This window comes from Homalodisca vitripennis, chromosome 7 (genome assembly GCF_021130785.1).
Source record: "Homalodisca vitripennis isolate AUS2020 chromosome 7, UT_GWSS_2.1, whole genome shotgun sequence".
Taxonomy (NCBI): Eukaryota; Metazoa; Arthropoda; class Insecta; order Hemiptera; family Cicadellidae; genus Homalodisca; species Homalodisca vitripennis.
Window position 1 is genome coordinate 27,435,667 of NC_060213.1, and position 14,266 is coordinate 27,449,932.

Genomic DNA, 14,266 nt, shown 5'->3' on the forward strand with positions numbered 1-14,266 from the left:
AAAACTGTTTAATAAGCTACCAGTTTCAATCAAAGAGATACTACAAGCAACATTTTTTTTTAATTGTTAAGTCTTGGTTATTAGAAAATCCTATGTGCAATATAAGTGAATATTTTGAGAGCAATAATATTTAGAGAATGGTGCCTGCCTAATTTCATCTTGTCGATTTTATCTTGTTGATTTCGATATTTTTGTTGATTATATGTTACTTGTTGATTTTAATTTCAGTTTTTGATGTTAACTGTATTTGTTGATTTAAAAAATTTTATTTATTTTATTATTTATTGATTTTAATCTAGTTTTAACTCTAAAATATACAACCAGCCTCGGACATCTGGTGACTTACCTTTAAGTAGCCTACATCATCTGACATTTTATTTAATGGCAAATGACCTGACCTAATGCATATAATATTGTTTGATGACTCAATAAAATGATTAATGATTAATTTTGTCCCAATATTTTTTCTATTCATGGGGAAAATGCTAATGCACCATCATCGTATTCCGCTGTTGAGTGGCACTCGCAGCCACTAAAAATCCCACCGGCTCTGGGGTCACTCCCTCTTGGGTCTGCTTATCTACCAAACAGAGGGCTCCTACGTTATCGGTTGGTCAATATCGGGGTTATATTACCTCTCGTCTAATTTCTCGTTGTTCAGCAAGAAAACGTATGCAGAAACAATATTCCAATTCTGTCTCTTAGAAACTATTTCCCAAACAGTGGCGTCCAGTGAGAATCCATTAAGTGGGCTCCCATGAGTCATAGTTGAATACTCTTTATACTGAGCATCTAGTGAACTGTATTATAAAAACATGTGAATTATCCCTGTTTCACTGATGCTTAGATAGCTGAGTTGTCAAGGTTTCCTGAATGTGGAGGATTTGTAGCCAGTAGGACAAACTATATCAACATGCAAAGTGTTGGTTCTTAATGCGTTTTTACAATAGAAAGTTTCTTTCATCAATAAATGCAATAGCGTTAGGTTTTAAACAAACAATAGATTCATATAACACAAATTGAAACAAGAAATTAAAATGTTGGAACAAATTATTAAGTCAGCTTTAGCTGATGGCCTTGTGCAGTCTATTAGATAAGTCATTGGTTCTGACAATAATTGACAAAGTCATCCAAGCTGTAGACCGGTTCTTCAACTTCTTTTCAGGGTTGAACTCTCTCCTCTCTTAATTCCAGCAGGCAGCAGACTAAACAACCTAGCTCCTGCATAAGACGGCTTCTTGGCATAAAGTACCATCCTGTGTATTGGCAAGGTGTAGTCTTGGGTATTTCTGGTATGATGTTTATAAAAATCCCTGAGCCTGTTCAAGTTCCGAAGTGAAGCATGAAGAATGACTTTGAGAATGTAGATCCCTATTGTTGTAAGGATACTGACATCCTGAAGCTTTCATCTGGCAGCAACCCCATCATAGCTGTAAGTCACGTTTACTCTAGTAAATAAAACTTTTCTTTCTTTAAATTCCTTTATCAACTGTTTGTGTGATTATTTAGGATACTTCGGTGGATTTAGAGGACGGAATGTCGAAAAGCAAACACCAAGACAATCCTTTCATTGACCAGCCAACGCAACAACAGACTGTAGTAGACATGAAAGGTGAGAGGTGTTTGCCCTTAGTTATTAAATTGCAAAAATCCAAGAATTGCGAAGGGCACATTGGGTATCTCATTAGGTTCCAAGAAAGATAAACATTTTTATTGAGAAAGTTATTGTTAGTTCCAAATACAAGTTTGTAATTACTATAATCTACTTATTTTGGAGAAATTTTTTTTCTCAGAAACTAATTACAATTTTAGCAAGAAGTCTTAGTTTTGTTAGGAAGGTTTGTTTTGAACCTCTATTAAAAAAATTGTAGTTATCATTCAGTTAGTTAAAGCAAATTCTATCTACATATAACATAGCTATGGCAGGAAGGGTTAATTCAATGTGAATATTGACTTAACTTTAGCTCCAGTTTACCTTCCTTTTATTACGCTTTTATACTCTCCAGCGTCTGAAATCTGTTCGTCTGAAGATATTCAAAATAAGTTAGCAACGAAGAATCTCAAAATGGACTCTTCACATCGTTTCGACATCAGAGAAACCCCAATACAACATGTTAACTTGATGATGTGCTAACTTTAGTGCTTATTTAACCAACTACAGTGCTAAATCTGAGACAGCGTCAGATTCCCGACTAAGAGGAAGGTGAAATGGAGTTAAAGTAGCTGAATTCATGTTATTATAGCTTTTTTAAAGCAGTTTGAAAATAGCGCATAACATCAACATAGTGCACATTTATATATATATATATTACAGTCATAAATCTTAACTGCGTCAATTATTTAACATTTTTTATATCATCTTTAATAGTTCAGTGTACTAGGTGATATCCTATAGTAACATTAATTATTAGTGGTGGGTTGCTGTTAATTACCATTAATATGAATACTTGATAACCATCAGTTTTAATTGCCCAACATGGTATTTTGACAGATCTGATAAATTTGCATCATACAGATATGACAAGATTTGTAAGTGAGTTTTATTTGAATAAAACATCTAAATTGATTGCCAACTATTATTTTTTTAATTCTTGCTACAATCACAGAGTTCCATCTGTCAAAGTATTTATAGAAACAAATTTTGTAAAGACTTTTCATGCTAAAGAGGCGCTATACTACGATTTTTCAATAGTTTTAAAATTTTCTTCTAAAAAAGAACTGTGCAGAAAGCCAATTCTTTTAGACTACTTATGTAACAGATTCCCAGACATTTACGAATGTACAGAGTTTCTCTAATACAACACAGGATTGGACATGTTGTTTACATGTATTGGACATGTTCCATATTCACCTGGCATGGAGAATGGACAACTGGTTTGAGCTATCTCTATCCGCTAAAGATTTACTGAGAACAGCTGATTCTGCGAAGGTCCTTTTATTTGACGTACTGTAACAGTTAAAAATGAATTTTAATAAATTTATACATTTCTGTATTGTCACATAGTTTTTAAGTATGTCAAATACATTCGATTGTGTTGTACAGACGTAATGGTTCTGAACGACATCATAGAGCAAGCAGCGGGACGACATAGCAGAGCGAGCGGAGAACATGGAGGTAACATTCGTTCTTAACATTTCTGATAAATACAGCTGTTGACAATTAATAATGTATCGTAACATTTATTTTAATTCGTGGAAGAATCACTTACGATGCAGTTCAGTTAAATGCTTAAAAGAAAACAAGTGTACTAGGTTAAGAAAATGTAATTCTTCATTGAGTTTCTCTTGAAACTTTTTTCACTTCATTTACTTTTTGTTTTCCTTATATATTGTCATTGTTAGCTGTTTTAGGCATTGTAATTTTATTTATCTCTAATGTACATTATTTGTTGTCTTATTTCTCTTTCTTATTACAATTGGTTTTGTTGACAATGAAGGTTGTACATGTGGCCGTTGTTTGAATTTTGTTGTCCGTAATGAATTTTTTGTTGTTATTGATGGTGTGTTCTTTTGTTTCTGGTATGTCTTGCATGTTTTTCTCCTCGGTTTGTTTATCGTGTAAAGCAACGTTATACAGATTGGAGCTGTGTAAATGTGTCACCAATGTTTGTCCCCCTCTTGTTTGATAAATCACTTAGCTACGCTGTTCACGATGTGAGGAAATTACAATTTTGAATTTTTGTTTTTTATTGTTTACCAGTCAATTTTGATTTATTATTGAATGAAACATCTGTAACTGAACCATTGTGGACTTTCAAATGCACCTGGGGTGAATTTATTTGATCTAATCATTCACAATTTCAACTGACTAATAAAATAATTGTTTTAGTCCATTGATCTTAAATAATTCAAAACATGTGAATTTTATTCACCTCATGAACAGTGGAATGTTATTGTGTTTTCTATGTGACCTTATCCCATTGATGTGATGTGTATATTACTTGTGATATCAGACACTTTTAAGGAGATGGTAGTAATATTGGAAGTTCTGTAAATAATTGTACAAATATTCATCTCCCTTATACAAAGTATTTGATGATAAGTGTGAAAACTGTTATAGCAGATTTACTCAGTAATAGTGACATAATAATAGTGTGTATTTTAGTTTTTCCACTTTGAAACAATAACAGGAAGAAAAGATTCTTGTGCAATAAATATTGAAGTTTTGTTTTGAGTAGCAACATTTTAGGAATTTATAATGTTATAAATAATAATGGCAAAATTTTCAAACCGTTATTTTGTATTTGGAAATTACAATGTTGTCCAAGACCCAAATTGACGACACATATTAATTAATTAATAGTGTTGAACATGGAAATTTGTATTTATGTAAAAATTACAATAAATTCAATTACATAAATCTGTATTGGTTTATCTCAAGGAACATCTATGATACTAAAACATACCCAGAAATAAGCTTTCAAATCGTTGTAAAACATTCCTGTTTCCTATCCTTTTAGAATGCACTCATAGCCTAATTATGAAAAACATAGTAGATATTGCAAATAAATACATATTGCTATTAGATATGTTTTAATATACATCAGTTTTGAATTTTGAGTACTGTATATATGCATTCAAATTTATAGATATCAATACGTTTTTCTGTACAGTAGGCTATACGTTTATCTAGGCAGATCCTGATTTCCCACGTTTTAACTGTGAAAAAGATAACGAACCAAAGATTTTAGTTTATAATTTGGAAACTTATTAATCGTGGAAAATTTGACTGACATTAATGCCTTCCGAGGTATAGTGAGAGACAGATTTAAACCTTTGAATCTTCATGGATTTCGTACAATTGGCACAAATTTTAAGTGTCACTGATAACTGTTCATGTTTAACATTATTACAACTAGAATAGTTTGCGTTGTTATTTTTATGAGTGCTATAAATATTCAGAAAATGGTTGTACTCTGAACAAAACAAACATGCATAATCAAGAAATTCCAATGCTACTTAATTAGTTATCAATATTTTTTTTTAGTTTTTTTGATATATATAATTCATTGTATTAATTAAATTTACTATTTATTCGTTTGAAAATGTTGAAGTGAACAAATATTTAAATACACTGTTATGTCACGTTTACCGAGTAGTTAAATCTGTTTTTAGATTTTTTACCATTATTACAAATAAGAAAATAAAATTTTATACCAGTAACTGTCTACAACCTAGAAACGAACGTAAAATAATAAATTATAGAAATAAGCACTTCACAAGGTTAGTTTCACAAGCTTCAACACAATAATTTTAAAATGCTTAAAATTTAGCCATTCACAACCTTTTTCAATGTAAATTTGGTTAAAGTTAACATATTACCTCGGTATTGGTCTACTATGATAAATGAAAATCAGTTTTAGATATCTTTGCAGACAATAACAGATTTTATCACGGCATTCCAACATTGTGGAGAGCAGAATGATCAGCTGAAATGGCCTCTTAATACTTCTCTATGTTCCAGTTTACTGGATGTTAGTAAAAACTATAAGACAGTGGTGTATGTAGAAAATTATTTTGGAGGGGGCTAACACATTGGGTGGTTTAGGAAGTATTAAGTACCCTCCAAAAACAACAGGGCCTCTGGAATCTTTCCGCAGGAAATTCTTGAGTTTTAAGACCACATGAATGTGTTCTAACTTAAAACAAATCACTGACTGCAATTTTTACTTCTGTCTTTTAAAATTTGGGGGGGGGGCTTGAGCCACCTGAGTCCCCTTTTATAATACGCCCTTGCTATAAGGTGTAAGACAAAATATGTATTCAAGAGGAACAGCAACAAGTTGTGTATCAATGTCGGAACATTATTTGTCTCTGGTCAGTGCGAGAGTTCAGTGAATCTGATTTTTTGTTTGTTTTAGATTTTGTTACATTAAAGGGGCACTTTTCACAACTTTCTATTGTTTAAAGTTTGAAATTGTCCACAATTAAAATTTAGACAAAGTTTTATGAGAAATGTGTAAATATAACATGTAATTAATCAGTATAATTTATAATTTCTATCCTCCATTAAGTGAAACATTGATTGCCTAAGCATGTTTTAATTTGTTTAACCGCCGTTATTAAATCTACTCAAAACTTGAACACAACATGCCAAAAGCTGGTATTTTCTATATTTAAGTGTAAATCTTAAAACACGATTTAGTTTATGTGAAAGTTAAAAAGTTAAGAAACGTGGTACTGAAAACGCAGAAAAGTCAAATGTAACAATAGAAAATGAATTGTCTCTTCTCAATTCCAATCTGAAGAAAAAAGCTCAGAACACAAAAAACCTCACTGAGCAAACAAGACATATCAAGAAAGAGTAGAATCTATTTTTTGCCTTGTTTGGAAAGCACATTGGGTTCTTTATTGTACAGTGGTAGCTTGTCTGTATTCTTTTTGTTTCAATTTTTTTTATTACTAGATTTGAGAAAAGTGATACACAACTTGTTCTGTCACGTTTGACTTTGTCATGTCAAATGCCATTTTTTTGTCAACTTTTGAGCTTGCTCAATATATTATTTTAGCGGTTTACTATGCACCTAAGATGTGCGATACTAATTATCAAAATGTTGTATTTAAGTTTTTGTAATGTATTATGGTGAAAAATATCATTAATTTTGGTATTCTTTTAAATGGCCCAATTCTAGTAAACAATAATTATTATTGTCATTAAAAACACTTGACCTAAATCGAATAATTCATTATTTTAAACAAAAATTAACACTGCCGATCAATCCAAGTTATTCACGTAGTCGGGACATCATCTTTGACCTTATACTAACCTTTGCTGCTGCTTTCAGTGTGTGCCGTTTTCCTTTTTGTGTTAAAGTGAAAGCTATTTTCGCTGTTGAATTTCCAAAGGGTCTTCCTCCTTCTCTGTTCTATTGCTGTAAAAGACGGTCTGTCACTATGTAACTACAGCTTTCGCTGAGTTAAATGCCTGTTGAAAGGGTTACCAACAACAAGATAAAATTAAATTTCTGTGAGAACTTTCTGTCGGTGTTGTTGGTGACCCTGTTTTTGTGCATCTGCTCTGAAACTGGTAAGTGTGGTGTGTGTGGAGTGAAAGGAGCGAATCTGTGTGAGGAAATAGAGAAACAGCTTGCTCAAAGCATGATCCTAAGCATGATCCCCTACTAGTATTGCATTATTTATAGTTTACTTTATCAGAATATCTGAGAAGAACAGTTGATTTATGTGTTCCAAATTTGTATTTGTACACTGGTATATTGCTTTAAAATATCAATCCAAAAGTCTGTTGAATTTAATTTAAGTTTTTTTTTTTACAAAACACTAAACATTCTATTTGTTATTATAGCGGGTGTCTTAAAAATCCCCCCTTCTTCTATTAACCTTTCTACAATTACAGATGAAGTTTTTTATTTTAGGGCATGTTTATATGACCAACTGAGGTGTTTTTTATGTATTAACATTCCTCCCCCCCCCTGAAATGGGTTAGTTTGGGGGCAAGTCAAAAGTTTTAAATAGGAACCCCTAGCAAGTGACACCTCATTTTAAAGGTATTAATAAAAAGAAGAAGAATAGCACAGAAGTATCTAATGTTACTCTATAAAATTTCAAAGGACTTTCCGACAAGGATCAAAGACACCTGTCACCTAATCACACCTGAAATCTTACAAAATTTGAAACGCGGTTGCCATTTTGAGCATCTCATTTGATTGAAAATGAGTCTGGATTTAAAGATTTTTACCACTAAATTTAATTACAAAATTATTCACAAGTAATGAGGTTTTATAAAACAATTCAAACTTAATTAGCCACCAAATTTGATAGAGTAACATTAGAGACCTCTAGTTTTTGCCATTATTCTTCCTTTTTACAATAGGGTACCTTTAAAATGATGTGTCTTTTGCTAGGGATTTCCATTTTTAAATATTCTTACCCCCAAACTATCCCATTTTGAAGGGGGAGGAGGATAAAAAATCTGTATAGATAAATAAACTCCTCAGTTGATTATATAAACAGGCCCCAAGTAAATTACACCATCTCTATTCATAAGAAAGTTAAGTTAATAGGGGGGAGGGACTTTTAAGACACCCGGATTACTGTTTTAAAACTTATGATAATTCATTAACACTTTCACTGCGGCTCTGTACTGTGTGATCCTGTGTACTCTCACTGTGATTCTACGCTGCAGTCAACGTGTTACAAATCTATCCAATGTTGTACATTATATTAGGCTTAGGTTTGAATCATTTACACTCAGTGTTTTGTACAAAGAAAAAATCGCTTGAAGTAATGTAACCTAACTAATCATAATATAACATGTCAAGACATATGGAAGATTTCATTATTATCTGTACAACCTATTTCAATACATACTTTTCATAACATCTCTTCCAATTCACTACATTCTTGTGGCCAAAGCATTTTCTTTTAGTCATCTCCCGATATGGGTAAAAATGAATAGGATATGCCCTCTTTGCAGCATTTCTGCATGGTAGTAAATCTGCTTGAAATGCATGTTAAAGTTTTTCAATTATTTCTGTAGCAGCTGTCAATGTTAATGTGAAACCAACAGATAGTTTGCAACTTATTTCAATAGGTAGAATATCTATGCATATTTCCCATTTCCAAGTCTAATAGAATGTAATTAAATTGCGCTTTAGTAGCTGTCTGTATGAGAGTGTAAATTATTGTATTGACACGACTTTGGTAGAAACCCCTAACTGTGTATCAGTAGTGTTATTATTAGTAGAATTTTATTACATTGATTTTAGTAGTGCGAGCTTACTGTTTTCTTTGATTTTATTCATTTTCTTTATTTAAAATGTTTTGGAACATTATGTAATTAATTTAGAATTGAAAACATAATACTATATGAGTGTTATTTGGGAAGTAAGTTCTGAGTGGCAAATGGGAAAGTAATAGGATAGTGAATTGTTATCCGCCCGTAGCCGTGTAATACGGGTCTTTACAAGTCAGGCAGTACCTATTACAGGGTCAATCAACCATTTCTTACTTTATAACAGCAGAATTTTAAAATTATTTCTAACACTGAAAATCCCACAGACTTGATTCCTGGAATCAATATCCAGAGTTTGTTTTTCTAGTACTGAGAGAAGAATGAAGCAAACTCTATTTCTTTACTGTAATAATGGTTCCAAGTCTATAAGTGAATTCCACCGTAGAGTGCTTACTTACACTCAGGCAGTAGCTGATGCCAAAGTGCTTGTTGTGATGCCAAGAATACATTTTGTCTTTGTTGCCTGGATGCAGGGCCGTACGCAGAATTTTATTTAGGGGGGGTTCTATACTTATTTTATGAGATAAAAAAGAAGAAACTTAAATAAGTAATAGATTAAAAATTAATACGTATGGAAAATGAGTTTATTATAAAATTGTAAAACTACATACTTTTAATACATTTGTAACTCATTCTTTAAACAAAGTAAAAACTTTTTCAAATAAAAACATATGTGATCTACTCTTTCAATAAGTTGATGCGTCGAGGTACAGAAAAAAAATTAATCTAATACTGAATTTGCGCACGCATGCGCGTAAACTGACGGCGCAATAGAGCACAATTAAACTGATATATGGAAATAATATGATATATCCCAATCTTCAAGGGGGGGGGTTTTGAACCCCCAAACCCCCCCCCCCCCATGCACACGGGCCTGCCTGGATGTGATGTATAACAGCTATTGGTTGCCCTCTACTTCAGTACCCTGGTCATGTTACAAGGATACTGAAATCCTGGTAAATACTATACAAGAAACCACCAGAGAGTGCAGTTGAAGGAGAAGTCTCTTTAGTTCGTGACCTTGGAGTAACCGCAAGCCGCCCAACTGCAGCATACTTAAAATACTTGTGCTCGAAAGGAACATTAGAGATGTCTTACTTTAAAACGATGGAGTGTAAAATGCAATTGTACGGTTATTTAATAAAAGTACATCTCTATACCTTATTTCCATGGTTTGAAAGAATTTCCTTACGAATAGCCTTTTACGAAGATCTTACAATTAAAAACTTTGGCCGAGCTTAACTTAATATAATAAAAATAACACATAAACATTAATTTCCCATATTTAATAGTCAGATAATACAAGTTTTGATGTATAATAAAGCATTGCATGTTTACACAGTAGAATCATGTTATGTTCAATAAATATTCAATTGGTAAGAAAATTATTGAATACATTTGAAATCTACGTTCTTTTCAAAAATGTACTTCAGTACATAATGGCAGGAATCGTTGCCGCAACAGTTTGTACAGTACAATGGTCTGTCGTCCATACCATGCCAGGCGGCTGTTGTGTGGCAACGTCGCACGAACCTGTCCATTCTATTGTTTGCCACCAACTGCACTCTCCAGTGGTTCCTTGTGTAAGTAGTATTGCCAAGGTTACGATCTTACTGGATCTCTTCAAACAAACGTTGACTACAGATTCCAGGAGTCAAGTCTGTGACAGTGTCAGATTTTAGACAGTGCACTAAGCGGAAAGTGAAATTGAGCTAAATTCAACAATTAATTTTATGTTTGTTGTTGAAAAACACATACAACCTGTGACAAAATTTATCATTTTTTAATTTTTAACCCATTTTTATTGATCTTCCACCCGGCTCCATTACAACTATGGTGACTGACTATTGATTTCTTCCTTAGAAAAAATGTCTATTGATTTTATGAAAAACTATGCTGAGTTTCTTATACAAGGCTATATCATTGTTCTGTATGATCAGTGGTTTTAAGAATTGTGCTGTTGGCTTTGGTTAGAAGGGGCAGGCATTTACAAACAGAACAGAATTGGATGGCCGTTCATTGTGATGGCCGAACTTACTGCAAAATTGGACGACAGTATCAGTGAAAACCATCTCTTCAGTATTAAAGAGTTATCATGTTTTTACCTCAAGTACCATTGATAGATTGAAGTAAAATTACTACTGATGAACTTATTTCATGGGTAGCAATGATACACCGATACAAAAATTTCCTAACATTATGACACAGATATATAGAAAAATAGTCCATAGTTGTAGCTGTTGAATATAACCTATAAATATTGGCTTTATTACTACCAAATGGAACTTACTCTCCTGACAACCTTTGTATTATAACACAAATTCATTAGGGGTTAATAACATTAAGTTGTATGCATTTTTAATTTAATATTTAAAAATATTTAATACACATAATACCGTCATATTTTATTATTACATCGCCTGATGCAGATTTTTATTTTTCTGTATCCAAACATTCAGATGGTTTAGCCAAATCAATTAGCCACTGATAGAAATAAATCTTTGAAGTACATTCAGTTTTTTACTTTAAAACATTGTTCAGTAATCTCTATGTAAAACATAAATTTTATGTCATATTAACTAAAGAGCTAAGTTTTAGAACTTTGTATTGAATCCTATTTTTACAATACATATGAGACTTATTTCATCTGTAAATAAAGAAATTGATCTTTTTAAAAATTTAAACTTTTAATCCATATTTAAAAATACTTTTTTGTTAATTATACGTCACAATATTCCTCACAAAATATATTTTCTTTTGGGCTATTTATCTTAGGAATTGTGTTTTTTTTTTCAAAAAAGAATTTCTAACTCCTGCATTTGAGGAATATTTATTACCATATGTACTTGTAAAAAGATATTTGTTACCATACATTTTTGTAGTGTATTTTGTTTTTTGTTATGTTTTTCCTTTTCTGGCCACATTTAGGTAACCTTCAGTTGGTGTACTAGTATTATTTCTTTTATAACAAATAGTATCTAAAGTCATTTACGTTAATACTCAAACAATTTTTCCTTAAGTTTAACATACTTATATTAGTTACCTTACATGTAATTTAGAAATATACTAATTATTAGGTAATTCAGTGAGGTTAATTTTTAATTCAAATTTATGCTTAGTTTTCTTTGTGGAATTAGTGGTTTTTTCTCAGTGAATGTGTTATTTATTTTATATTGGATTTAGTTACAAACTATTTGTTAATGTATGTTTATTTATTAAAGGTTCCAGCAAATAATGAAAATCCCCAATAATTACACTACCAATAATCAATGTGATTTTTTTTACTTTAGGAATTTAGTTTGTTTATTGTATTGTAATTGACTAAGGTAAGCTGAATTTTAAGATCTGTAATCGTTTTCGGCTTTTCAGGTATCAAATTGTTTTAAAATGATATTTTTTTCCATTTGACTAAGCAAATCATAGTCAAAGATGATTTAGAATTGAAATCAACAATGGTACTCAAAATCATGTTTATTCTGTAATATAAACTATAGGCTACATTCTGTGGTGTAATTTTTCAATTATTTGTCATTTTTGTGTACGTTATGAAATTGATTGCAGATTCTGAAAAGAATAGTTTATTATTTTATTGCAAAATAAAATCAATGAATCTTAATTAGAGTATGGACACTGCTGATTTATTATATCTAGTTATTAACACACAGGGGTAAATAATAGTGACATGTGATTAGACAACGATTACAAGTTGGTCACTTATTGACTTTGGCACTTCTAACATTCGCTAGTTTTGCTTACAGCTGCGCTTATATGGCTAGGACTAGCGTAGATGGCACGCTTGGGCCTGGCTTACATCTGCTTGCATTTCCCATTCTTGCTGTGACGATACTGTTGTGTCTTCGCTCCGAACAGTATAAAATCAAATTCGTTTGATGAATTCAATGTTTTAAACTTATTGGAATAAGTGCTACAATAATTGTAAGTTCGTACTAAAACTTTAAAATCCTTTCAATGTGACTCTAAAGCTCCATCAAAATGGTTTATTATTTCTAATTTGTTACATTTGAGTTCACATAGTTTTGTCATACCGGACATATCAATGTATTGAAATATTGATTTTTTACCATTCCTGGTTTATTTGTTACACAACTTTCTTATTTCGTACTAAACCCAGTTATGGATACAGTTTTCCATTTTTTTCCAGTTTTAATTTTTGAAATACTGTTTTGTAACACCATATTAAAGTGAATATAGTGAGTACAGCTCATCCTAGTAGATTGTTTAAATTTCTTTAACATAAAGCTGTAAGTATAAAGCTTCGGTTATTGTTACAGGGATACGTTTAAAATATTGTTTTATCGGTTTAATAATTTTTTTTTTAATTAAGGTCACAGTTAGAATGGATTTATGTTGCAAATTCCAGTTTTTTTAAAACTCAACCTTTTGTTTATATATATATATATATATATATATATATATATATATATATATATATATATATGATTTCCTTTTAGAAAATTTAAATTAATTTTAATACATGCAGTCTCATTTTTTCACAAGATCAACAAAACCATTGCGTGCCATCTACGTTAAAACATTTCCGAGTGGGAAATGCAGAGTTGTTTTATTTTAGATATGTTCTTGTCCTAGTTTTAGACCAATATGTATGAAACTTTCTTAACTTTCATATCCGCTTTTCTACACAATTTCATCCACAATTACTTTATGAACACTCTATATTCATTATTGGTGTATCTTTACGCACAAAATATCAAAGTACAGTCATCATAACTTGATTATTTGAGTTTTTTTTAACTTTTGGATCATTTAACAAGTGAATAATAAATAACTGAATTAAAATTTTTTTTGAAACAAGAGAACAAATTTTGTGCCAGATGAGGTTCTGTGAGAATGATTTCTACCTTTTTACAACAGGAATTTCGATTACCTTCTGTGTCTTATTCCATAGTTCTTGTGGATCACAATTCCAAGCCAAAATCGAATTAGCTGTATAAAGCAATGCTTAGATGGATTGATATCTTATCAAGATGTCAAGTTTAAATGATTAAGTCTAACAATAATCCTAATAACCAAATAATTAATAATCCAAGTTAAACCAAGTTTCATTTCATTTTGTTCATTTCATCCCTTCATTCAAGGATCATCATCATTGATGACATCATCCCTCGTCTTTGAATATTTCTATGAGAGTGTGTCAGGAAATTTAAAGAGGTAAGAAATACCTCGATGAATTATAAAGACAAATTGAATTGTGTTTGTCCTCAATGTATTTAGACATTGCTAATACGATTCACTTTTTAAGAAGTTCATGTTTTTATTTATTCAAATGAATCAGACATAAATGCAAAGTTTCAGTCCCAGTTGTATTTAAATCGAAAATGTAATCTAAAAGGACAGTTTTATGGCGGCCCGCCTGCCCGGCCATTGGTGGTGGTTCGGAAGTCACCTTTAAGCCGTTGGTCCCCAGGTTAAGTGTTAGAGAGGGCTTCTTAGCCCTAACTTCGCCTGGTAAAATAAGACATTCTTTACTTTACT

At 31.6% G+C, this 14,266-nt stretch overlaps 1 protein-coding gene across 1 annotated transcript in view; it reads left to right on the forward strand.

Moving 5' to 3' along the window:
- Positions 1-14,266, forward strand: part of LOC124365753 (sodium channel protein para-like) — a 73,575-nt gene that overhangs the window by 16,143 nt on the left and 43,166 nt on the right. Inside the window, 2 exon segments of the mRNA XM_046821748.1 lie at positions 1,510-1,612; positions 3,044-3,115. Of these exon segments, the coding sequence (XP_046677704.1) occupies positions 1,510-1,612; positions 3,044-3,115 (175 nt within the window).